Source organism: Moschus berezovskii, chromosome 5, assembly GCF_049115385.1.
Source record: "Moschus berezovskii isolate FMDL1 chromosome 5, NW_MosBer_1.0, whole genome shotgun sequence".
Classification (NCBI taxonomy): domain Eukaryota; kingdom Metazoa; phylum Chordata; class Mammalia; order Artiodactyla; family Moschidae; genus Moschus; species Moschus berezovskii.
The window spans coordinates 29,422,079-29,450,050 of NC_142464.1; the positions used below are offsets into that span (position 1 = coordinate 29,422,079).

General features: G+C 40.1%; 1 protein-coding gene across 2 annotated transcripts in view; it reads right to left on the reverse strand.

The window, feature by feature from the left end:
- Positions 1 to 27,972, reverse strand: part of NFKB1 (nuclear factor kappa B subunit 1) — a 126,140-nt gene that overhangs the window by 24,771 nt on the left and 73,397 nt on the right. For both annotated transcript variants that reach the window (XM_055435091.2, XM_055435092.2), the window contains exons 7-13: positions 16,145 to 16,308; positions 14,010 to 14,168; positions 12,572 to 12,676; positions 9,768 to 9,859; positions 7,937 to 8,075; positions 1,844 to 1,987; positions 91 to 180 (exon numbers count right to left, since the gene is read on the reverse strand). In XM_055435091.2, coding sequence (XP_055291066.2) covers positions 91 to 180; positions 1,844 to 1,987; positions 7,937 to 8,075; positions 9,768 to 9,859; positions 12,572 to 12,676; positions 14,010 to 14,168; positions 16,145 to 16,308 — 893 coding nt within the window. The remainder of the gene's footprint in view (positions 1 to 90; positions 181 to 1,843; positions 1,988 to 7,936; positions 8,076 to 9,767; positions 9,860 to 12,571; positions 12,677 to 14,009; positions 14,169 to 16,144; positions 16,309 to 27,972) is intronic.

Sequence of the window (27,972 nt, forward strand, 5' to 3'; positions counted from 1 at the left end):
AGTTATTGTCTTAATTTATTTGCATTTATCAGTTTTTTTCAAGATAATGTTGTGTAAGTAATGACTAGAAAAAAAAAGAGTGCTACTCACCGTGCTTCATCCCAGCGTTAGATTTAGTGGTTCCAGGATGGAAGGTAATTCCACCATATGTGGGGAATCCATAGTGGGGGAAGCCATACCCTGAAACGGCAGATGCAACAAATGAAACCTCGTGACGATTAAAAAAAAAAAGCCTCAGTAAACCTTAGTGTCCCTCCACCAGGTGAGCACAGGCTTCGGTGTGCCTGACAGGTTGCTTCTGTTGTGAATTAGTAAGGTGCATCACGGGGGGTCGTGGGATCATGAACATTCCATTCTGGCCAGGCTGACCGTTTGGGCACTTGGGCAGAAGCCAGGCTCTGGGCAGTGTGCAGGAGTTCATATCTGAGGTCTCCCACTCCCGCATGGTGGGGAGAGCCTAACGGCAAGGGGCTGCCACCCAGACGCAGGCTGGCTGACACAGAAGACAGTGAACGAACCTCTGGAGAGTAAAAACTGAACCAAACCAAATACATATACTGACTCCTCAACAGAAACACGCCCCACTGGTTACTCTCATGCATTTTTTGGTGGAGGCATAAGCTGGTAAAACTCTTTGGGATAGCAGTGGGTATCAGTCATACTCTGTGACATAGTAATTTTACTTCAAATAATTTAATTTACAGAAATAAACTAGAATAAAAGAGAAGCAATGTGGATAGAGGAGTTCAGTGCATTTTATATAAAAAAAATTAGGAAACAATGTTCAAGTAAGTTATACTATGGTTTGCTCACTTGATGAAATATTATGAATCATTAAAATGATGCTTAAAAATTATGCTTATGTAAAATTTATACAACCATGGAGAATGCTTATGTTAAACTGTTAGGAAAAAACAGCATACATAACTCCATACATAATCATGTGAGAATAATGAATAGGTCATATGACTAAATGGATTAAAATAGTGTATACAGTGAGGAACACAGCGGTGCTTGGAGAAATGTAGAAATATATATACACGGAAAATTAAATAGCTAATCTATGATGGCAGGATTTTATATATTTTCAACTTTTCTATAGTATAGCATAAATATAAAATGAAACCTTTTCAACGTTTCCAAGAATACCAAGACAACTATATCCACCTCCTCTGCCCCCCAAAAAAACATGAGGTGGTAATATACCAAAATGTTAAAAGGTATTCTTTGGATAACTGACTTCGTGACTTTATTTGCTTCTTACAGTTTTTGGTATTATCTATCTACATGTTCGCAAAGAGTCGGACACGACTCAGCGACTGAACTGAACTGAACCAATCTACGTATTATAAATTGAACATGTGTCTCTTTGAAAGAAGTTTATTGGGAAATTTTTCTTTTTTGGCCATGCTGCACTGTATGCAGGGTTTTACTCTGAACAGGGGTCAAACCCATGCCTCCTGCAGGGGTAGCATGGTCTCAACCACTCAACTGCCAGGGAAGTCCTGGGAAATTTTAATGAGTGTTAATACATCATGTTCAATGGATTTCCCTGGTGGTTCAGCAGTAAAGAAATCTGCCTGCCAATGCAGGAGACATGGGTTCAATCCCTGGGTCGGGAAGATCCCCTGGAGAAGGAAATGGCAACCCACTCCAGTATACTTGCCTGGAGAATCCCATGGACGGAGGAGCCTTGTGGGCTACAGTTCATAGGATCATGAAAGAGTCGGACATGACTTAGACCCTAAACAATAACAATCATGTTCAATAATGTCACAACTACTCAATGCATAGAGAAGGAAATCCACCCTCTCTGATGTGAAAGAACAGCCTTGGTTCATACCTGGGCCGGTACTTCCAGCACCCCCACCTCCACCACCACTGCCAAACATGCCCCCGCCTCCGGCTCCAGCACCGCTACCACCGCCAAAACTGTCTGAGAAATTGGGCATGAGCTTCTGTCGTTTCCTTTGCACTTCCTCTTTATCTGTATTTAAAGGAAGAGAAACCAAAGGAGAAGAGATTGATTCAGTTCCACTACTAGCCACAGAAAGAATATTGATTCTGATGGTATTTTTAGACATCTTATAGGGAAACAGAAAACACCCAAGGAGGAAGAGATGCCAAATTTCAAGAAGCATTATATTTATTCCAATGAATACGAAGACCAAGAACTAGCCTCAGAGAGACCACAGAACAGTACACACCCAATTCTGTTTATTCTCTCTGGAATAAAGTCCCCCATGTCATTCAAGTTAGTGAGACACTAGACTGTCCATCAAAGATGAAGATGCTGAAAAAACTGAGAAAAACATTACTGAGCATTTTCACATGGTCATACAAAACAACTGTTACTCATCAGCTAACATTTATTATGCATCTACAGTGAGCTAAGTGCTGTGGATAAAGAGAAGTATGACATCATGTCCTTACTGCCAAAAGCCCTCCAATATAATTTTAAGGTTTAGGGGAAAGACAGAGAGGACACGATAATACTATGTCTGTTAAATTCATGGTGCAAACTAGGGTTCCAGAAGTTTATGGGAAGACTTCGAGGGAGTACCCATGAGCTGGAAATTCAGGAAAGGCTTCCAGAATCAACCTTCCATTAGGAGGGGGCAAAGGGAAGATACTCTGGGAAGGGGATGCAGAGGGAAAGAAATGAACCACTGTACACTGCACACCTATGAGAACAGCAGCACATCGGTTTAGCTGAAGTGGAAGTTTTCTGTAAGGAATTGGTGAGAATCGGGGCTGAATGGGACCACACTGTCAAGCACCTGGACTGTGAACCTAAGGGATTTAATTTACAGGCAGGAGAGCCATGCACTGTTTCTGAACTGGGACGCTGTGTACAGGGTGGTGTTTTAGGAAGATCAGTCTGTCACCGGTGCATAGGTGAGAAGCAGAGACAGCACAGAAAGTGACAGAAGCTGCTCCTTGGTGGTCACCATGAGAATAAAAATGGGTGGACCCCAGAAAGACAACAAGAGAGGGATCTGTAGCCGTTGGGTGACTAATGAAAAAATATGTGAGGCTAAAAAGTTTAAGACCACTACTTGACTAAAATACAGGGATGCCCGCTGAGACTTTTTACTGTCCAGGTCTAGATACTATTTGGACCTTTCCCCCTCATTCCTTATGTGCGTGCTCTATTTTTCTTTCGCTTCTCACCAGCCCCATGGCCCCTCTAAGTTCTGCCAGTGCCTTTGTGGTCTGTCGTTGTATTCCTGTTTCTTCTTTCTGTTTCCCTTTCTTTACCTTCTCTGATTTTCCCACCATATTTTTTTTTCTCCCTTCTCTCTTTTGAAACAAAGGAGTGAAAGAAGCTTTTCGGGTTTTGTTTAATAGGGTATTCTTTTTTTTTCAATCAGCAGCTCAATACTTAACAATTGTCCTATTTCTGGTTCTTCAGGTCAGTTCTGCTCATTGTTTATGTTCAGAAAGATCTTCAAAATTTCTAATTCTGTGGTTGTTTCAGCCGTCTCAGGGCTAGGAAGAATGCTGTTGTTTACCGATTATCTCGTGAACATCTAAGGGCAGTTGAAAGATGAAGCAGGGGAAAGTAGGGTAGCAAAGTATACTTTAAAAATCATCTTTTAAAAACAAATCCTGTCCAGACTCAGGAAAACAAAAGCCAGCATGGGTCAACTGTGACAAACATACTCCCACTAGAAAAGGGTGACTTCAAAGTGGAGAAACTTGAACAATTTCCTTATCAAAAGGTTTTGGACAGATTTACAAAATTTCTCCATAGAGAAATTTGTATCATGACTAAGAGAATTATTACTCATCCTATAAACTGTTGATCTTACATGAGATATTTGTTCATCAGTAATATGAAATACAAGAGGAAACCAGACAACACATTGATCTTCAGAAAAAATATTATCCACTGACATGCTTTCTAGCAAAGAGATCATTTGGTATTTGCTATGTATTCCTTTTGACTTATAAAACAGGGACATTCACTGGTTACATTCATTGTAAAATGGGAATTTTTAAGAGTCAATTTAAAAAATATTAACTATCCTACAGTCATTAAGATGTCAATGACAAGAAATAGATACAGTAAACTCCACAACAAGCTTTTTTAAAAGAACCTGCAGTCTGAATTTCCATGGACTTGAACATGGGGACTTTCACACTGGGTTCACTCATCCTTGTGGTCTGTTTTTGACGGTGGACCATGGGATGTACTAAGAAACATCAACCTATTCTAAAAGGGCTCAATACAAGCTCTTCTTTACAGAAGAGGAAACCGAAGCTAGGATGTTAAGCTAGGAGGTCAGGGCAGAGTGAAGATCAGATACAAGGTCTACTGAGCAGTCCTTTATGTCATCACTTTTTGGGAAACACTCTAACACATCTTCACTTCCTTTAATAAAGGATGATTTAAGATAACAGCTTAGTTCAAAAAATGTTGGTAAAACTTTTTGCCTCTACCACCTTTTGCTGTGCATGTGCCTTAAAAGTACCTCATTCTTGCTTTCCAGGTTCTAGTTTGCTAGTAAAGAAAGATATCTGCATTTATCCTGACCATACCTTTCGTAATTGAAAGATTACAATTCTATTTCTTCCTAATCCCCATCTTTTCAGATTGAGAAGTCATTATGGTCTTTCTTTGCTTTTGTACAATGGCTCCTCAACTATCTTCTTCCCTTGCCAACCATCCCTCTCTTGATTATTTTGATTGTTTCCTTGGACCCAACCATCTCCATGACACTTTAATGAGACACAATGTCAGTGGCCATAAAGGATGCAAAGTTCAGGGCTGGATGACTCTCTTCAACAGGAGAAGTATTACATACTGCTTTGTCTATTGTCCCACTTGGTGGCCCCCAACAAGTTACTAGTGTCTTGGATAAGGATAGCAAACTAGTGGGTCAATCAGTAACTTAGGTCTCAGATATTTAATAAACATCTTCTGTGTGACATATATTGTTTGAGATGTAGCAATAAACATGAAAGACCAAATCTGTGATCTCAAGAACATTCTTCCTACTAGAAGAACAAATAAGACAACAGACACATAAATTAATAGGTAAGATAATTGTACATACTGATAAAAATAAGTGAAGAATATAAAACGAGGCAATGAGACAGGGAGTGACCCCAGGAGCTGGGGGCAATGGAAGGAATGTTCAATGACTTCTGAGAAATGAATACGGTGATTCTTTGGGTTGTATAGCCTGGATTCATTTCCATACAGTTACTCTGATGCTAAATGGCCTGCTACTTTTCTGGCCAGCCACAGGTCTGGTGTGATTATTTCCTTGTGATTATTTCAACCTGGGATTTTATAATCCAGAAGGTTTTCTTTGACTAAGGTAATTTGTGATCTTCAATAAAACAGTTCTAATCTCACAACAGGGCTTCCCAGGTGGTGGTAGTGATAAAGAACCCACCTTCCAATTCAGGAGACACAAGAGATGTAAGGTTCAGTCCCTGGGTTGGGAAGATCCCCTGGAGGAGGGCACGGCCACCCACTCCAGTATTCTTGCCTGCAGAATCCCATGGACAGAGCAGCCTGGAGGGCTGCAGTCCCTGGGGTCTTAAAGAGTCGAAAACGACTGAAGTGACTTACACCACGCACACAGTTTCACAACAACTCAGTCCCGGTATGTGCTAGCCATTCTTTCTGTGGAGCTCCACTATTAATTCTCATCTTTCCAGGTGGTTCTTCTTATACTATCTGTATAGATAGGGTTTTTCGTCAGTGACAGACTGGGAGGCAAGTGCTTCTCGCATAGAGGTGGTTTTGAACTTTCAGGAGACCCCAACCCAAGACAGCTCCTGCTACAACAGAGTAGCAATGCTAATAATGGTCTGATGCGCCCCTGCTGTGTCCACGCACAGAAGCCACCGGGAAAGAGACTCAGGCAGCCTGGAACCCGAGTTCAGCTTTGACTATTTCTAGGCTCATACATGGGTAGGTAATCTGAGTTGCCTTTATTTAACCAGTTCTCTCTACTGGAAAAATTGACACTAATTTGAGCATGTTGTAAGAGAAGAAATCTTTTTTTTCTTCCCTCAGAAAGTCCAAAAAATTTGCCCTGTTTCTGTTTTGTATCTACTTTTATAGAGGGATGTTAATCCAAAGCGGGGAAGTGAGGAGAGGTGACCACTCCTGGGGAAGCCAAGTGGGCAGGGCTTGCCACCTCATTTTACACAGAGCTGCTCAGCTTCATACAATGGGAAATTTTATGTGGAGATAAAGAAGTCTTCTCTGCTGACAGTGTTTTCAAACCATCAACAAAATGCACTATGAACCTGACCCATCCGTGGTGACGTCACAAGCTCAGAAAAGAAACAAGAATGCACGGAACCATTTTCTAAATGCTCCCGCCACAACATGAATTCTAGGAAAAGCAAGCCCTCTTAGAAGATCAGCCATCACATGCTGCTATCACAGGATCAGCAAGCGTGTGTACTGCTGCTGCGGCACCTTTGCGGGTTCCAACCTCAGCCAGGACCTGGGCGCCTCGTCTGTCCCCACTCTCACTTCCCCCTAGTCTAGGGCCTTCTAATTTTGTGTGTGCCACAGCTTCTTTTGCAGCCTGGATCTCTTCTTAGGATCATAGTTTTCAGTACGTAAAATACAAAATAGGATTACAAAGAAACCCAGTTGTTTTCAAGTACATTTCTAGCCATGGACCTGCAGAGGAGTCAATGGACTCCAGGTTAACAAATACTCATTTTGAGAGGATTCTCATGGCTGAATTTTCCAGTCTGCCCGCTTGGATTCCAGTCCTGTCTTTTGAATGGCCTATTAGGAATCTGCCACACGAACCTAAAATGCAACATGATTTAAACTGACCTCTGCCTTTGCCCACCCAAATCTACTTCTGCTCCACTGATCCTTCATCAGTTCATCCACATCACAATCTTCCCAGGCGAGGATTCCTAGGATCATCTATGACTCCTGATTTTCTCCTTCACTTCTTACCCCAACCAATAGCTGGGTCCTCTGACATCATCACTGCACTGCCTCATGGATCTACCTTCTCCTTTCACACCACTGCACTAAGACCTTCACTAACCTCACCCTTTCTTACTTGGATTCTTGCGTTTTTCTTCTGACTCACTGCTGCCCACACAGTGTCTTCGGGGTCTATGTAGAGAAGGCAGAGGCATCATTCTAAATCTAAACTGGCCTAGTCCTTCCCCTTTCCAATTTCAAAGCACAAATTCTAAAGGCTCCAATCACAGCTCCCCAGAGCCTGGCCCTGCCTTCCTTCAGGAGTCCATCTGGGTGAGCCTTAGGCTCACTTTTCTCTGAACATACACTAACTATTCCTAAGCCAGGGGAAACCCTTTCCTTCTCTGTGGCACACTCAACTACTGAAAGACATGCCCAACTTTCATGACCTTGAAGCAGCTTTCTTCTTGTGGCTTCTTCAGAATCTAGGGTTCTCTCTCCTTGGCATTATCCTGTGTTTCATGGCTGTTTTACTTTCGGAATTGCCAAAATAATAATTTGCATTACAACAACTTAAGAAGACTATTTTCTCTCCTTCTTGAGGCATCGTTCCTGAGGAACAGAGTGCTACATCACCATTTTTACAGCTCTGCACGGCATGGTGGCTGAGTCTTCTGTGACTCAGTGAGGCCAGAGGCTGATTCTCCTATACAGCAAGCTTTATGCTTTCATCTCAACTGCCTGACCCCTGAGCTATTCAATAAACGATAGATTCTCAAAGAGAATTTTAAATGTTCAACCTCATATAAAACAGTGGAAATAACATTACTTTAAAGGCTAGACTTAAGTCTATGACTCTAAAATCATATATTACTTCTTTCTTCTCTAAAAAGAAGTACCATGGACCCACGGACCAGTCACTAGGAGGCTGGTCAAAGCAGGTGACTGCTGGCCTTTTCTCAACAGCCTGTCCTCTTGCTGGAACAAGTGCAAGTGTTTAAATAACCGAGTTACCTTTGATTTCAGGATAGTAGAGGAAAGGTTTTGGTTCGCTAGTTTCCAAATCAGATTTCCTCCGAAGCTGGACGAACACGGAGGCTGGTTTTGTAATGTTGACATCTTTATACTTTGGGGTTTTGAAGACAATGGCAAACTGCAGGATACAAAGATCCAAATGTTGGAGTAGGACTACGTTTCTTTTACAGCAGTGGTACTCATTAAACACATTCTTTATGCCCAATGCTTAGATACAGTGTATTAAAAAGAAACACAACACCCTAGAGAAAGTTACAACCTTGGCATTCTATACCCATATATTTTTATTATATTGCCAATGTGAAATTGAAATATAAGATTATGCCAATGTACTGAAAATCCTCATTAGTTCACTTGTCTAAAGTTTCAATGTCTTTCAGTGTAAATAACCATGTGAATAAAATACATTGCATATATCCTCTTTTCCAAATTAGCCTTAAAAGCCTCCAAGATTATTTACAGCAATATCATAAAGACATAATGGAAAGAGAAGAGGATGGTTGGTACCACTACTGGCCTCCTGGCCAGCCAACAACCACAGCAAAAAACTAAACCCTTAAGGGAGACACTGTGACAGGGCCAGATGCCCTATGAGGATGGCCAAGGCTCTAGACACACACAGAGCATCTGTACCACCTCTAAGACAGCCTCCTTGATATCTGCTAGTATAAGAATAGTCAGATTTAGTTTTTATAATTTCATCCAGAAAATTAATGTTTAATCTAACAGTTATGCACAGAACTTTCCAGAGTTTCTTTATGCTATGTAAACATGAACATGGAATCTTTTTTATATACACTTTGTTTCATACCTATCTTTTAAAAAATTTCAGTGTTGTATCTTTAAGACCTTTCCATGTTAGTCTGTGTTCATTCTTTTTTAATAACTGTACAATATCCCCTCACATTTACTTAACTGGCCACTAACTGATGGACATTTGGATTGCTTCTATTTTGTGTGTGTATGAAAACTGTATTCCTCAATCACTCAGAGTAACTGTTAAGATGAGGATTCAGCATTTTCATCTCTTTGTCATAAACTCAGTTGTTGCTGGGAGATCTTGATTCATCATGATGATATCAGCCTCAACAAGAAGACTCCTCCTGTCAACACTTTTCATTAGAATACCCTTTGAACAGGTCTTCTCATGTTACTCTGGGAGAATACAGTTACAGACTAATTGTGTTTCCCCCAAAGTCGTACGGTGAAGCCCCAATAATGTGGCTGTATTTGGAGATAGGGCCTTTATGGAAATAAGGTTAAATGATGTCATAAGAGTAAGGCCCGGATTGGATAGGATTAGTGGTCTTAAAAGAAGAGGCACCAAAAAAGAGAAAAATAAAAAGAGGAGACACCAGAGAGTTGCTTCTCTCTCTGCCATGTTAGGACATAACAAGAAGGTGGCTGTCTGCCAACTAGGGAGAGAGCCCTCATCAGGAACCAACCCTGTCAGACCTTGATCTGGGACTTACAGGCTCCAGAAGCATAAGCAAAAAACTGCTTTTGTTTTATTCACTCAGTCTATGATATTTTTTATTAGTCTGAATAGACTGGTGAAATATGTAACACATTTCTACTTAAGGATTTGAGGGTCACTGCCTTGTATCTAGGTGATCAGATACCTGACAGAGCTTTACCCATAATTCTATAGTAGGTAACTTTTTTGGAACACCTCCAAGACATAGTGCTCTTTGATGAAAGTTAAATAAATATTTATTATTTTTCCCTTTTTATACCTGGAATCTAAGTACTGAATTTCAACAAGGCAGAAAACATAGTATCATCTTCCTTACCATCATCATCCACTTACTTGTCTGTGAACATCTGTGGGGGAAAAATCTCCAAATCCTTCCCAAATTCCACCATTTTCCTCCTCTTCATAAAATCGAATCTGGATGTCATCTGTAAACAGTCACATTCAGGTGTATAATTTCACACAATACAATAACATTCATAAATGTGATGAAAAATAAAGCTGGTTCAAAAGTCTACCTACTATGTACTTAACCTTTTTTGAAAGTAATTCATATAAAATAGACTTCTGAATTATTTAAAATTTTTAGTAAAAAATTTGTGTTACCATAGTGATGGGCCCCAAGTTTCATTTACAAGGACAGAATTCTAGATTTACCTATTCAATCTGAGTTTTCTCTTAATCAATCTTTGACTTTCCCACTTCTCCAACCCTAAACCAATTCACTCCCCAAGAACATGAAAGATAGTGAAGAATATCAGAATCCCAAAAGGTGGTTCACCTTGATACAGATTTACGTAATAATCAGTTCAGTTCAGTCGCTCAGTCGTGTCTGACTCTCCCATGAATCACAGCACGCCAGGCCTCCCTGTCCATCACCAACTCCCGGAGTTCACTCAAACTCATGTCCACAGAGTCAGTGATGCCATCCAGCCATCTCATTCTCTGTCGTCCCCTTCTCCTCCCGCCCCCAACCTTTCCCAGCATCAGCGTCTTTTCCAGTGAGTCAACTTGTTGCATGAGGTGGCCAAAGTATTGGAGTTTCAGCTTTAGCATCAGTCCTTCCAATGAACACCCAGGATTGGTCTCCCTTAGAATGGACTGGTTGGATCTCCTTGTGGTCCAAGGGACTCAAGAGTCTTCTCCAACACCACAGTTCAAAAGCATCAATTCTTCGGTGATCAGCTTTCTCCACAGTCCATCTCTCACATCCATACATGACCACGGGAAAAACCATAGCCTTGACTAGACGGACCTCTGTTGGCAAAGTAATGTCTCTGCTTTTTAATATACTACCAAGGTTGGTCATAACTTTCCTTCCAAGGAGTAAGCGTCTTTTAATTTCATGGCTGCAATCAGCATCTGCATACGTAATAACACTTAACATATAAAGTTTACTATTTGGCATATGCTGTTCTAAATGGTTTTATATGCTTATATTAACTGACTTCATCTTCAACTCTGTGATGTAAGTGTACTATTAATATCCTCATTCTGCAGAAGAGAAATTGGACTTCAAAGAGGTTAAGTAACTTATCTAAGGTTGAACAGTTAGTAAGGGGAGAGACCAGGATTTGAACATGGACACTGAATGTTCATACTCCAGGCTCTTAAAACATCCTGCTATGCTACCTCTCTACAATATTCTAGTAGTCCCTATTGAGAAACTGCTAAAATTATGTGTTGGTCTAGTCCCTTCGGGTTAAATTAGAATGTCTTAATTTCACACTTCAGTTACGGATTCTACTCCTGCAGAAATATGACAATATAACTCAGGTTGGCATCTCCCTGGCTTCACTTCCTAATTCACAGGGAGGAGTACACTATTGACTTGCAAAAACTAAATGTATATTTCGATTTAAATCGAATTTTAGAAATATTAGCATTGGGTAAGACATTCATAGGACTACCCTGGACCTAGTTATTCAGATTCTTTAAGCTGGGTATAAAACTTCTCTTAATTAGCCATTTCAATGTAATGATGATGACTAAGAATCACGTTTACAAATAAAGGTACTTAGATTGTCTTTACTCATAGTATGCACACCCAGGAATCTGGAAATGCACATTACTTGGATAGAATTGGTTAAAAGAAAGCTGATACCAGAATCTGCAGAGAAAGTGTAAACATTTTGGGGACAAAGATATACACCTTTATCTTAAAATCTGATCTCATTTTTTCTGACTTTTTACCTCAGAGCATTTAGCCTCAAAGGACAATTTTCTTTTTTTAAAGTCATAGTTCTTTAAATAGGGGCTACATTTCCAGTTATACAGCTGCTTACTCTGAAAATGCTCATCAGAGTAAGCAGCTGGGTAACTGCTTGTAGTGAGTGTATCTTTATTATGGTATACCTTTTATGGTTTTATTTTAAAAATGAGTAAAGCTTGAGAAAATAACAATCTCCTTCTGCTTTTCCTAACTTATCAATCTTGTGCTATATCTAGTGAGAGATAAATGTCAAGACCTTTACTGAAAGCGAAAATTATGAGAGGAATATGCTCTGAGAATTTCCTTATAGCCCTTATTCTTTCTTTTTCTTAAATGACATCATAGTGTCATGTGGAGCTATCCAGAGAAACTCTCAGTGTTGCAACAAAGCACTGTAAGAGAAAAAATGTAACGATTTCACACTATGTAAAACATTCATCACGCGTGTGTGTGTAAGTGAAGCATGGGCTGCTACTCATTTACTTAAAGTTCACACAGCAAAGTTTAAAGCATAAAAGCACTGAAATATCACTGATTACAATGACCACTATTTTCTTACTTCTCTTTACAATAAGGGAGACCTGGGTTCAATCCCTGGGGTGGGAAGATCCCCTAGAGAAGGGAAAGGCTACCCACTCCAGTATTCTGGCCTAGAGAATTCCATGGACTGTATAGTTCATGGGACTGCAAAGAGTCAGATATGACTAAGCGACTTTGACTTTCACTTCACTTCTGTTGAAAATTTTAAATGAATTAGTTGGGTTAAAAAATAACATGGACAACTTAATTTTGGAAGAGATGAAATGTATAAATTTTTAAAATGAGTTCTACGCCAGAGGAGAGATGTTACTGGGCTCACTGCCAAAAAGTGACTCACAAACACACTCAGAATTACACTTCACATCTTGAGATCAGAACATGTATTTACCTTTCTGAACCTTGTCACAGAGAAGATAAATCTCTTCCCCTCCAGTTACACATCCAGCTGTCCTGTCCATTCTTACTATTTTCAAGTTAGACGCATTGGGGGCTTCTGTTCACAGGAGAAAAACAACAAACATCATGATTTATCCTCATCTTCACATGCTAACCTCCTGTGAGGGACCTTAACCAAAAAAAAGTTCAAGTAGATGCTTTCACTCATATTGCTATAACAAAAATATGGATAAAAAGTGCCTTCTGAAATCCTCAGAGCACTGCTTGGGCATGGCTCATTCATTATCCCCAAAATAGATGAGACAGAAAGGAGCAGTATTCATTTCTCCCATGAACACAGTAAGAGACATTAATAGAGAAAGAGAAAGAACTTTTCTGATGTTTCAGGAAGTTCCAAGCTAAAGGATGTGTGGAATTTCAATTAGGTCAAGACTTTAACCCCAAACTTACATCCATGGTACTGATACACCATTTACAAGAGTCCTAGAAATTTAGGAAAAGTACAGTATTCTGAAACCATTAATTTTTATTCTATAGAAAAGAAAAATGAAGATTTTATATTTACTTTTCCCAAACTAAATTAGAATTCTGTGTGGTTAAGACATAAAAGTTTTGTGTGGTAATAGTATAAAAGCTTCCTTTTTTTTTTTCGCTCTAACAGCTGCATTTTAAAGTGATCTTTGGTATAGGAGCCTACAACATTTTATAAAGCTTTCACTTCCCTTTAAACCTATTTAAATTAGAGAAATCAGTTAGTTGCTGTACTTGGGGCATGGAGTTTTCTACTTAGACTAAACTCTATGACCTTTTAATGAGTCTAAGCACTGCCCTTAGAGACAGTTTGGAAATATCTGTTTAATAAATCCCATGCATACCAAATACGAAATCTGCATGGTAAATGCCAAAGACCACTGTAAAACTCTTTTCAAAAACTCCAGGAACTACAGATTGAAATAGAATTTTGAAGCCACAAAACATCAAAATATCTGTACTGCTCATTTAGTTAACCTGAAGTTCCTAAATGGATAAAGCTGTAACAAGCAAGAATGAAAATGGGTAAGTATAAGAGTTATCCTTTATTAACTTCTCTTCAGAGCCCCAACTATTTTTCCCATCTAAGAGCACCAGCAATATATCCTCATAGTAAAGAATTAATAAATAACAAGACATTTGGCATTGCATGTAAAAGACTATAGCAAACATGAGGAAGGAGATTTACTGAGCGGCTCACCATATTTCACTTTTAATCTCGACATCAACTTCTTAAGCTAGACTTCGGTATTCTTATTTTGCAGATGATAAACGTGAGGCTCCAAGGGATTAAGTTCCTTGCCCCAGGAACCAGAACTAGTCAGCACTGCCAGGGTGGGGACGGAAGTCTGCTCCTGACTTTGCAGCAAGCTGCCTCAGGTCAGGAGTTGAGTACTCACTGCTGTCATAGATGGCGTCTGACACCACGGGTTCCAGACGCCTCGTGAAGCTGCCGGTGCTGTCTGGAAGGAAAGCTGTAAACATGAGTCGTACCACGCTGAGGTCCATCTCCTTCGTCTGCTGAAGTGCTGCCTGGCGGATGATTTCTTTTTCCCGATCTAAGACCAGACAACACAGGGTGTTCATGTCCAGAGAAAGGCATAAGTATGAACACTTTAGATTGAGTGCTTTTATAAAGCCCCAATTAAGAACATCAACTTAAAGTAAAAGTCATTTTTCTCTTTTGAAATTCTTCATATTGCTAATAAAATTTTAAGAATTATCTATGTCATCCAAACATAAAGGCACCAGAAGAAGGCCTGCATTGTCTCTGGATCACAGTGAAAACTGTCCTGTATGTGACCAATGGCCTCATTCCTTTCCTATTATCCCCTGACCTCTCCCAAGACACAAAGGGTGTGACGGAAATGGAAAGGAGTAAGCTGACTATGCCTCAGTTGTGTTGAGGAATGTGAAAATTAAATATTTCAGCACCGATAAATACATATACACTATCATGTGTAAAACAGAGAGTGGGAAGCTGCTAAATAACACAGGGAGCCCGGTCTGGTGCTCTGTGACAATCTAGAGGGGTGAGGGTGGAGGGAAGGGAGACAGGCTCAGGAGGGAGGGGATTACGTATATAATGATGACTGATTTGCACTGTATGGCAGAAACCAACACAAAACTGTAAAGCAATTTACCACCAATTAAAAAATAAATAAAAAATTTAAAAAGGAAATTAAATATCCCCAAAGCTGTATTCATCCCATAGCGCCCAGGACAGTAGCAAGTAGGACTCAAAAAGTGCAGTTAAGGAGCCAAATAACTCAACTGCAGTTGGCTCCTTTCCCCCGATGGAGCTTTCTTGTTGATGGACGTGACTGTACTTAACTTATAACGTCGTAAGAGGTGATAGATAATTCAAGTGAAGAGTACTACAAAAGAGCTACAGTTGAAGTGATACAAAATCTCAAAGGATGGGAGAATCCAGAGGCTTTGGAGCAGAAGAGACATTGCCCTGAATCTTGAAAGGATGGTAGAAATTGAACTCAGGAAGAGAATGAATAAAGACATTCCAGGAAGAGAAAGAATGTGCCAAGGGGAGGAAGAGAGAAATCATGGTGCTTGCATGGAGCGGTTCAGTTTGACAAGAGGGGTGTTGTGGGAGACAGCTGGAAATGCAGACTGGGGCCAGCTCTCAGGATGCCTACAATGCCAGGGTCCGGAATTTGGATGTTGTAGGCAACAGGGAGACCCTGAATAGTGGTGACATGCGGGCTGTAGTAAGATTCGTCTGCTCAGAGGACATAAACCAGATTAGAAGTAGCGAGGGACAGAGGCAGCAGCAAAAAATTGGCATGAGGAATGGAACCCCACAGAGCACAGAGGAGCTGGGTCACAAACAGCATGGAGAGGCCGCAGAGGTGAGAAGGGGGCCTCAAAGATGAGGTGAAGGTTTTGAGGATGAATATTAGACGATAGAACATGTTGATGGGAAAATGATGACTGCTTTTGGAGCACTGGTGGCAGGATGGCTAGATGAAATGACAACACAGTAAATCAAAAATGGCACGTGTTGTGGGACAAAGATTGGGGTTGAAAGAAAACACACAAGTAACTGCAGGAAAATATAAAATCACAGCATTTTTTATGATAAAGAGGATAGCTTATAATGTGCCTGAGAGCCCAAAGAAAGAAAGATTCCTTATGATAAGGTGAGCTGGAGGAGTTATAACAAAGGAGGTGTTCTTTGAATCTTGAATTCTGAACTGCTTTTGACAGGTTGAAGAGGGAAGGGTGGTATTTTAGGTAGAGGTAGGAGAGCATAAGTGTTTGAGGGGGCGATGGGAAAAGGTGGGTACCAGGTGGAACCTGAGATAAAGCTGGAAAGGAGGCTGGAGTCAGAAGTTGTATGCTCGGCTATGGCAGTACAGAGGTTATTCTAGAAGTAGCAAGATGCCATCAAAGTTTCTGAGCAGTGACAGGGTGGGAGCAGCCTGGGGCAGACTGAGGGTCAGATGAGCTCCAGGTCTACACACAGGGGAAGGAGAACCAGAGCTCTCAAAGGACCAAGGCCGGGAGGGACACTCACCTGTGAGCTGCCGGTCTCCTCCACCTTCTGCCTGCAAATAGGCAAGATCAGGATGCACCAAAAGTCCGGGATTATAGCCCCTTATACAGGCATCTGTCATTCGTGCTTCCAGTGTTTCAAATACTTTTTTCTTTGTCACATGAAGTATACCCAGGTTTGCAAAGCTGGAGGAAAAACAGTAACGGCAACAACAACCAAAAGTTAGGCAGACAGAGACGAGAGTCCTGTTTCACTTTAACAAAGTGGATTGGGAAAACACGCACAGACCCTCAGTCATACTACCATCACCAGCTGGTGCCAAGAACAGTGTTTGACACTGCGTGTTTAATAAATGTCTGTTGGATGAGTAAATGCAGGGATTAAACCAGCACAGAAAAATATGTACTATGACAAACCGGTAAGCGAGGAGGAGCAGTCAGATTTTCAGAAAGAGCAGCTCCATATTCTGGCCTGTTAGTCCTACTACCACATGGGGTATCTATAACTGCCGCAAAGCAAGGCTAACGCCAAGGTAACAGCAATGACAAACACGGTGCGGCACTTTACACTCCACCATCCATAAAGGGCTTTTCATGTATATTATCTAATTTAACCCCTGTGGAAAAGACATCATTGCCACTGCATGAAGTGTTCGTCACCCAGTCATGTCCGACTATTTGCGACCCCATGGACTGTAGCCAGCCAGGCTCCTCTGTCCATGGAATCTTCTAGGCAAGAATACTGGAGCGGGTTGCCATTTCCTTCTCCAGGATTGTTACATGAATAATGAATTTACTCTGGTAACAAATGAAATAATACAGAAGTCAGTCTTCTGCTTTAGGTAAGAGCAGAGCAACAAAGACCATTTAAGCTTCTCACTTTAAACAACAAAAATCAGTTTTCATACCCTGGACAATAGACGGCTTAGGACAGTGAACCTAGAGGAAAGGAAGACAGACAAGGTGAGCCTAAAATTACGCTGCACTAATATCTGGAGGGAGCTGCCAGGCTGCAGCATAGGGAGGGGCGGCTTAAACAGAGCCTGCTGATCTCCCTGAGTTGAGGAGACAAAGGAGACCAACAAGGGCGGAATTCATGCACAGACACCAGTGAGGAAAGAATCCCACACAGAGAGACACCCAGAGCGTGAGTGCGAGGAAATGACCCAAATGGGAAAGGAGCCATCAGAAGCACAGATGAAACTGCTCCTGGAGCACACACAGGACTAGAATAGTTCAAGAAACCTTGTGAAACATGAAGGATTAGAAAGACATTGCCTCAGTACTGGTTTCAAGTTAACCCTAGATTAAAGTCTGCTCTGGCCTCCCTAAAAAATCTTAAAAGTCAGTCTAGAAAGGGCCAAACTAGTCTCAAATTTAACTTTATCCCAATGCTCAAAAATATTTGCAAGAGTCCCCCAAAAGCCTGTAGAGATGAAAATTACAATGTTTGGGAAGAAAAATACACTAGATGAAATTACAAATCAGATACTATAGACAAAATGTTTAGTGGACCTGAATCTGAAATGAAACAGAAAAAAGTGAAGAAGAAAAAGAACAGATCATTCATGAGCTGTGGCACAATTTTAAATGGCCAAATACATGAGATCGATGTTCTAGAAGAGGAGGAAAAAAAACAGGAGTGTATTGAAAAAGTATTTTAAAAATAATGGCTGAAAAGTTTTAAAATTCAATAAAAATAGAAACCCAGAGATTCTGGGTTTTAAAGAATCTCAATAAATCACAAAGAACAAGAAACATGAAGAATATGACATTAAAGCTTAACATAATCAAAGTGCTGAAAACTACCAATGAAGAGAAAAAGTAAAAAGCTGATAGAGAAAAAACCTGACACATTATGTATGGAGGAACAAAGATATAAGAATGACAGAAGACTTTTTTTGGAAACAAGGAAAGCCAGAAGACAGTGGAGCAGTGTATTTTACGGACATGCAAGAAAACCCTATAATTCTACACGCCTCAAAAATATCTTTGAAAAACAAAGACAAAATAAAGACTTTAAGATGTACAAATTGAAAGAATTTAGCAGCACACCAGTAGTTAAAAAAAAAATCTGAAAGAAAGTCAATACACGGCTAAGTATAAAATATTTTTTTCTTATTTAAAAGTTTCTTTAAAAGGTAATTGATAATTTAAAGCAAAAATAAAAAACAACATATGGTGGTATTTATATTAATAACATATGCAGATATAAAATAAATGACATAGTAGCAAGAAGGCCAAAAGAAGGAAAATGAAAGTATACTGTTAACATGCTATAAGTAAAGAGGTATAGTGCTATTTGAGGGTAGACTGGGATAAGTTAAAGATGTATAGTATAAACATAGAAAGATTGCTAAAATATACAAAGAGGTATAAACCTAAAAGGAGATAAATGAAATAACAAATAATCAAGTAATCTAAGAGGCAGGAAAAGAGGAACAAAAAAAAGACGTGATAAGCAGAAAACAAACAGCAAGATGGTAGATTTAAACACAGCCATATCAGTAATCATATTAAATAAAAATCACTCAACACCCACTAAAAGACAGAGAGCGTCACACTGAATAAAAAGACCCAACTATATGTAGTGTAAATTTATTTTTAATATAAAGACACAGAAACACTAAGCAGATGGGAAAAATGTTTCAAGCTAACATTATTCAAAAGAAAGCTGAGTAACTATATTAGTCTCAGTCAAGGTAGATTTCAGAGCAAAGAATATTACCAGGAATAAAAAGGGTTATTTCATAATGATAAAGGGATCCATTCAAAAGAGGACATAAGAATCCTAAACGTTAATGCATCAAATAAAAGAGCTTCATGACATAAGAGGCACAATCCTATAGAACTGAAAAGAGAAATAGATGCACCTATGAATATAGTCAGAGATTTCAATACTCTTAATGATTGACAGAACAGTAGAGAGAAAATTAGAAAAGAGACAAAAGCCTTGAACAAACAACCTCATTGATATTTACAGAACATGCATTCAATTTGATCATGCTAAACACTCTTTTTAAGTGCACAGTTCAGTTCAGATCAGTTCAGTCGCTCAGTCGTGTCCGACTCTTTGCAACCCCACGCAAAGAGCACACCAGCACGCCAGGCCTCCCTGTCCATCACCAACTCCCGGAGTTCACTCAAACTCATGTCCATCAAGTCGGTGATGCCATCCAGCCATCTCATTCTCTGTCGTCCCCGTCTCCTCCCACCCCCAACCTTTCCCAGCATCAGAGTCTTTTCCAGTGAGTCAACTTGTCGCATAAGGTGGCCAAAGTATTGGAGTTTCAGCTTTAGCATCAGTCCTTCCAATGAACACCCAGGACTGATCTCCTTTAGAATGGGCTGGTTGGATCTCCTTGCAGTCCAAGGGACTCTCAAGAGTCTTCTCCAGCACCACAGTTCAAAAGCATCAATTCTTCGGCGCTCAGCTTTATTCACAGTCCAACTCTCACATCCATACATGACCATGGGAAAAACCCTAGCCTTGACTAGACGGACCTTTGTTGGCAAAGTAATGTCTCTGCTTTTTAATATGCTATCTAGGTTGGTCATAACTTTCCTTCCAAGGAGTAAGCGTCTTTTAATTTCATGGCTGCAACCAGCATCCACAGTGATTTTGAAGCCCAAAAATTAAAGTCTGACACTGCTTCCACTGTTTCCCCATCTACTTCCCATGAAGTGTTGGGACCATATGCCATGATCTTTGTTTTCTGAATGTTGAGCTTCAAGTCAACCTTTTCACTCTCCTCTTTCACTTTCATCAAGAGGCTTTTGAATTCTTCTTCACTTTCTGCCATAAGGGTGGTGTCATCTGCATATCTGAGGTTATTGATATTTCTCCCGGCAATCTTGATTCCAGCTTGTGCTTCTTCCAGCCCAGCGTTCCTCATGATGTACTCTGCATAGAAGTTAAATAAGCAGGGTGACAATATACAACCTTGATGTACTCCTTTTCCTATTTGGAACCAGTCTGTTGTTCCATGTCCAGTTCTAACTGTTGCTTCCTGACCTGCATACAGGTTTCTCAAGAGGCAGGTCAGGTGGTCTAGTATTCCCATCTCTTTCAGAATTTTCCACAGTTTATTGTGATCCACATAGTCAAAGGCTTTGGAATAGTCAATGAAGCAGACATAGATGTTTTTCTGGAACTCTCTTGCTTTCTCTATGATCCAGCAGATGTTGGCAATTTGATCTCTGGTTCCTCTGCCTTTTCTAAAACCTGCTTGAACATCTGGAAGTTCATGGTTCACATATTGCTGAAGCCTGGCTTGGAGAATTTTGAGCATGACTTTACTAGCGTGTGAGATGAGTGAAATTGTGAGGTAGTTTGAGCATTCTTTGGCATTGCCTTTCTTTGAGATTGGAATGAAGACTGACCTTTTCCAGTCCTGTGGCCACTGCTGAGTTTTCCAAATTTGCTGGCATATTGAGTGCAACACTTTCACAGCATCATCTTTCAGGACTTGAAATAGCTCAATTGGAATTCCATCACCTCCACTAGCTTTGTTTTAAGTGCACAAGGAACACATATTCCAAGACAGACCATATTCCATCCATAAAACAAGCTTCAACACATTTAAAAGGAGTCAACTTCATACCAAATACTTCCTTACCACTGCTGCTGCTGCTGCTAAGTCACTTCAGTCGTGTCTGACTCTGTGTGACCCCATAGACGGAAGCCCACCAGGCTCCCCCGTCCCTGGGATTCTCCAGGCAAGAACACCGGAGAAGGCTGCCTTTTCCTTCTCCAATGTGTGAAAGTGAAAAGTGAAAGTGAAGTCGCTCAGTCATGTCCGACCCTTAGCGACCCCACGGACTGCAGCCTACCAGGCTCCTCCATCCATGGGATTTTCTAGGCAAGAGTACTGGAGTGGCTTGCCATTGCCTTCTCCACCTTACCACAGTGGAACTCAATCAGATATCAATAACCAAGTTACCTAGGTAAGAATGTATTTAAATCAAGACTAGCCATGTAATAATTGTTGAAGGTGAGTGATGGGTACAATGAAGGCTCATTATGCTAGTCTTTCTATTTTTGCATATGTTGGAAATTTATATAATAAAATGCAAAACAAAAATGAGAGCAGACATTATTATTATTAGCATATGAAACAGGAAAAACTGAGAGGATCATAAATGTTAACATATGAGAACACAAAAGGGTACAGTAGCTTTGGAAAGCAATTTGGCAGTTTCTTATCAAGATAAATGAACTCTTAGCACAAGTCCCTACAATTCTATTCTTCAGTATTTACCCAAGACAAGAAAAATTACAACCTCTGTTCACACAAAAAAGTGGCTTTGTTCTGAAAAATTAGAAACAAACCAAATATTCTTCAACAGGTAGATACACCAACACAAGGCAACAATGTAATACTACCTAATAATTTAAAAGAATAAATTACCCATGTACACAGCAACCTAGAGGAATCTGAAATACATTCAGTTCAGTTGCTCCGACTCTTTGCGACCCCATGAATCACAGCATGCCAGGCCTCCCTGTCCATCACCAACTCTTGGAGTTCACTCAAACTCATGTCCAGAGAGTCGGTGATGCCATCCAGCCATCTCATTCTCTGTCGTCCCCTTCTCCTCCTGCCCCCAATCCTTCCCAGCATCAGAGTCTTTTCCAGTGAGTCAGCTTGTCGCCTGAGGTGGCCAAAGTATTGGAGTTTCAGCTTTAGCATCAGTCCTTCCAATGAACACCCAGGACTGATCTCCTTTAGAATGGACTGGTTGGATCTCCTTGCAGTACAAGGGACTCTCAAGAGTCTTCTCCAGCACCGCAGTTCAAAAGAATCAATTCTTCGGGGATCAGCTTTCTTCACAGTCCAACTCTCACATCCATACATGACCACGGGAACAACCATAGCCTTGACTAGACGGACCTTTGTTGGCAAAGTAATGTCTCTGCTTTTTAATATACTATCTAAAACCATAGCCTTGACTAGACGGACCACTGTTGGCAAAGTAATGTCTCTGCTTTTTAATATACTATCTAGGTTGGTCATAACTTTCCTTCCAAGGAGTAAGCGTCTTTTAATTTCATGGCTGCAATCAGCATCTGCAGTGATTTTGGAGCCCAAAAAAATAAAGTTTCCACTGTTACCCCATCTATTTCCCATGAAGTGATGGGACCAGATGCCATGATCTTTGTTTTCTGAATATTGAGTTTCAAGCCAACCTTTTCACTCTCCTCTTTCGCTTTCATCAAGAGGCTTTTTAGTTCCTCTTCACTTTCTGCCATAAGGGTGGTTGACACCATCTGCATATCTGATGTTATTGCTATTTCTCCCAGCAATATACTATACTATGTGAAATAAGCCAGATTCAAAAAGGCTACACACTGTATTATTGCATTTGTATGTCATCATGGAAAAGGCAAAATTATAGGGGTAGAAAACAGACCAGAGGTTGCCAGGGTGTAGAGTTGGAGGAGAACTGGACTCTAAAAGGTCACACAGGGAGTTTCAGGAGGTGATGAAACTATTCTCTACCTTGACTGTGATTATACTAGTATTTATCAAAATTAGAACTGTACACTTTAAAAAGTGAATGTTACAATATTTAACTTCAAAAATTTAACAAAGAAAGTTTATCACTGCTAATTGGACTGGAGCTACAATCCTGCTTCTTAGTCAAAATGCCATACATAAATGGCTTTCAAAGTGTACTCTCTAGACCAGCAGCATTACCTGAGAATTTATTAAAATGCTTATTCTTGGGCCTTATCCCAAGCCTACTGAATTAGAAATTCTGAAGGGTGAGTCAGAGTCACAGTCAGCCATCTATGTTTCAGCAAACCCTCCAGGTGATTCTGATGGCCCCTAAAGTTTGTGAACCACTGCTCTGCACGATGACCAGACAATGAGATCAGACTCTCTGGACACAGTGCTTGGCATCAGTATTTTTACAAAGTGATCAAAGGTGACTTTATTTAGCAGGCAAGTTTGAAATCTGCACTATGCCAGACGTTTCCATCATTAGAATCATCTGGGAACTGCCTCTACCCTCTGGCTAGGATCAAATCCCCAAATACTTGCATTGGGATTCTAAAGTAGCTCCTCCATCTGGCCCTTCTTCCTCTAAAATATTGACTTCACAGCAGGCCAGAGACTTAAAAGCAGCCCAACTCAACTCACAATACACACCCAAGTTTGGAAATTGGATACTACCAATCTCAGTCCAGATCTTGTCCATTTTCTCCAAACAGCTCCTTTTCTGTGTGTTAAGGTTGAACCACATGAAACCGCCAACAGTCAGCTGTTTCTGGATCTACAGAAACCGCAGTTTAATGAGGTCTGCCTTACTTCGCCTCATTTCTCTTCTGCATTTTATATCTATATATCTACTTTGAGAGCTTGCCACTGGTATATGCTGGAAATATTAGTTAAAAAAAAGAAAAACACTTCACATCTCTCTAAATCAGGGCTGCCAGGAAGCAAGCAGAGGGTGTGGTGATTATTGGTGAGGGAGGTGGCTTAAAGCAAAGCCAACTAACAGTTTCCATTGAATGCATATTTCAGAGAACGAAAACATTGCTGAAATGAGCTGCTGATATTTAGGACTGAAAATAAAACACCAAACTAAGATTATTATTATGAGGACAGGCACTAAGGGCTGCCTAAAGGAGCAGGAGATATTGACAAAAAGTCAAAACTAAAGTTAAGTTTAAAAAGTCACAAGGATTCCCCCCTTTCACATTAAAGTAATCAAACTTATATCATGACTTAGCTGTCTAAACCATGAATATTTTAATATAGGTAACAAAATACCCTTGAACATAGAAATTAAATTTTATTGAGAACTCAGGCTGAGAGTTAAGAAAAACACTCCAAGGAAAGGTCATTATTTTGGCTTTGATAATTTGGTTTTGGTACTAAAGGTTATTTATCTTCTCAGGGTCATTTTCCATATGTCTTTTTTGATTATGTTGGATCGATGCCCTGCTTATGAATCTATCCCCTTAACCTAAACTGTTCCACTGGAAACAGCTTATCAGGGTTCCATTTCTAGTATTGACAAGTCTGAGGAGTAACTCTGGCTATCTTCCTAAATTTCTCTACGTGCTATTCTTACCTACAAGTTAGAACTAAGTAAGAATAATCAATGACATCCTTTAAATACACATGTGCAAATTGGCTCATATTATTTCATAAGACTACCAAATGTTAGTTCAGTATAGAATTTGGACGTTAAGGGCCTGGAGGTAGATTCTGTGGCCTAACTCTCAGACTGCATAAGAAATTAATGTCCCCAAGAGGTCATGCATATTACCCCTAGTCCTCCAGTTGAAAGTGACAGAACTGCAAACGGAACTCTGGCTTCCAGACCACTAACATGAGACTCCTTCTACTAAAATGTGACATGTTCTCATATTAGAAATTTTACAAAAAATAAGCAAGACAAATGAATCATGAAGGAAATACTGTATTTTGGGAGACACTCTAGGCAAAAGTTGCTCTGCTAAAAGTCAAATTATGAAAGGAGTACCAAGGTGTCACAGCACTCTGAACAGGAGAGGCTACCGAATCTACATGGAACAACAGACTGTTTCAAAATTGGGAAAAGAGTACGTCAAGGCTGTATATTGTCACCCTGCTCATTTAACTTATATGTGGAGTACATCATTAGAAATGCTGGGCTGGATGAAGCACAAGCTGGAATCAAGACTGCCAGAAGAAATGTCAATAAACCTCAGATATGCAGATGACACCACCCTTAAGTCAGAAAGCGAAGAGGAAATAAAGAGCCTCTTGATGAAGGTGAAAGAGGAAACTGAAAAAGCTGGCTTAAAATTCAACATTCAAAAAACTAAGATCATGGCATCTGGTCCCATTACTTCAGACAAATAGATGGGGAAACAATGAAAACAGTGACAGACTATTTCCTTGGGCTCCAAAATCACTGCAGATGGCAACTGCAGCCATGAAATCAAAAGATGCTTGCTCCTTGGAAGAAAAGCTATGACAAACCCAGACAATGTATTAAAAAGCAGAAACATTACCTTGCCTACAAAGGTCTGTATAGTCAAAGCTATGGTTTTTCCAGTTGTCATGTATGGATGTAAGAGTTGGACCATAAAGACGGTTGAGAGCCAAAGAATTGATGGTTTTGAATTATGGTGCTGGAGAAAGACTCTTGAGAGTCTGTTGGACTGTAAGGAGATCAAATCAGTCAATCCTAAAGGAAATCAACTTTGAATAGTCATTGGAAGGACCGATGCTGAAGCTGAAGCTCCTATACTTTGGCCACCTGATGTGAAGAGCTGACTCATTAAAAAAGACCTTGATGCTGGGAAAGACTGAAGGCAGAAGAAGGAGACGACAGAGGATGAGATGGTTGGATAGCATCACCGACTCAATGAACTTGAGTAAACTCTAGGAGTTGATGATGGACAGGGAGGCCTGGCGTGTTGCACTCCATGGGGTCGCAAAGGGTCGGACACAATTGAGAGACTGAACAACGCCACCACCGGAATCTAACATAACTCTTATGGCATCCTCTTGATTACATTTTTTAAAATTTACTTACTTTTTAATTGAAGGATAACTGCTTTACAGAATTTTGTTGTTTCTGTCAAACATCAACAAGTATCAGCCATAGGTATACATATGTCCCCTCCCTTTTGAATCTCCCTCCCATCTCCCTCCCTACCCCACCCCTCCAGATTGTTACAGAGCCCCTGTTTGAGTCAGAAAGAGAAAGATATGCATATATATGGAATCTAGAAAGATGATACTGATGGATTTATTTTCTGGGCAGCAATGGAGAAACAGACATAGAGAACAGACTTATGGACACAGCGGGAGGGGAGGAGACAGAGGGTAAGCTGTATGCAGAGAGCAACATGGAAACTTACAAAAGCATACGTAAAAGAGATAGCCAATGGCAATTTGCTCTTGATTACATTTTTAGTAAAACTGCACAGTATTAAAAAAAATCCCACGGAGCTATGACCAGACATCTTTATGACCATATTTATAAGTTAGATGCTCAAACTGTTTGTTGAATGAATTCTTCCAACTACTGAACCTGCTATGCCAGCACTAAAAGAGAGTAAGTGACGTATTTCCTCACTTTCCTTGGAGATAGGGAATTTACTTTGACTCCTGCTGCAGGCCCCAAATTAAATAAGTATTAGTTCCTTCTAAAATCCTCAAAGACTACTAAGGCAAACCACAGAAACACCAAATTACAGACAACATACGGGCATATTTATAATAACAAACATTATTAGTAGGGAACTTCATCTATAATTTCCTCTGAAGCATATGATTATGACAAGGATTAAACAGGACCAAAGAGAATAAACACTTCAAACTGACAGTAGCCTATTGGAGTAAATTTGCAGAAATACTAAGTGACCAATTTGTCTGAAACTCTGACATTTATCCTGCTTTTCAAAGCTCTCCAGAGGTCAGTCAGGAACTGTAAGGGTATTCCAAAACAGATCATGAACCAACTGTGACACACGACAAGAAACAGACCAGTCTTTTAAGAGGATGTTAAAACAAGTTCATTTAAAGCACAGTTGAAGTTTTCAAATCAATTTCAGCTTCTTCCTCCAATCTAGAGTCTTTTTTTCCCTGACATCAAAAGAATCAGATTTTAGTGACTTAAAAGAAAGCTCTCTCTCTAGGTTTTTCACACTTGAAAATTTTAACAGTCAAACAAAGAAATACCCAGGAACATGAAAGCTCAACCTCCCCAATAGCAACCAACTTGAAACCTGATTGGAATTCAAAGCCTGAAATGTTACCATCAGTTTAATTACAGTTCATTTAAACAATTCTTTTCTTTTGAGTGAATAGTCGAGATTAACTGGGATTTTATCATAAACTATTTAAACCAGTATTTGGAAGCCCTGAAAGGTATTTCTGAATATTACACAAATTTAATTGAAAATTTCTTTTGACTGAATTTATTTCTGTAATACTTCATTCATTAAAAATGGCTCGTTTGGGGGCTTCTGTAAGTGGCTCAGTGGTAAATAATCTGCACACCAATGCAGGAGACACAGGTTCAATATATGGTCTGGAAAGATCCCACCAGAAGACTTTTTTAAAAAAGAAAAAAATGGCTTGTTTTATCTGTCTGGCCAACCTGAAGTGAATATATCACTTTATATTTACATTTCAAGTCTACTAAAAGCCAAAACAAATTTGTAATTCTTGGTTGTGCACACTTTTCCAAAAATTTGAAGTGTGGTCGCAATATTATGTGTTTATAGATCTACAAAACAGTGATTAAAATTTTTTTAAGGTTGTGTGTGCGTGTTGTGTGTTAGTTGCTCAGCCATGTCCAACTCTACGTGACCCCATGGACTGCAGCCTGCCAGACTCCTCTGTCTGTGGGATTCTCCAGGCAAGAATACTGGAGTGGATTGCCATGCCCTCCTCCAAGGGATCTTCCCAACCCAGGGACTGAACCCGGGTCTCCCACATTGCAGGTGGACTTTTTACCATCTGAGCCTTAAGGGAAGACCTCACTTATAGCTATTATAAAATACTGGCCTTGTTACCCATGTTTTACAATATATCCTTCCAGGTCTATCCATGTTGCTGCAAATGGTAAAAGTTCATCCTTTTTTATGGCTGGGCAGCATTCCACTGTGTGTGCGTGTGTATACATAACACATCTTCTTAATCCACTCACCTGCTGATGGACAGTCAGGCTGTTTCCATATCTTGGTGATTATAAATAATGCTGCCATGAACCCTGGGAGACATGTTTCTTTTTGAATTAGTGTTTTTGTTTTTATATAACCCAGGAGTGGAATTGCTGGGTCATATGGCAGTTCTAGTTTTAATTTTTTGATAAACTTCCATACTGTTTTCCATA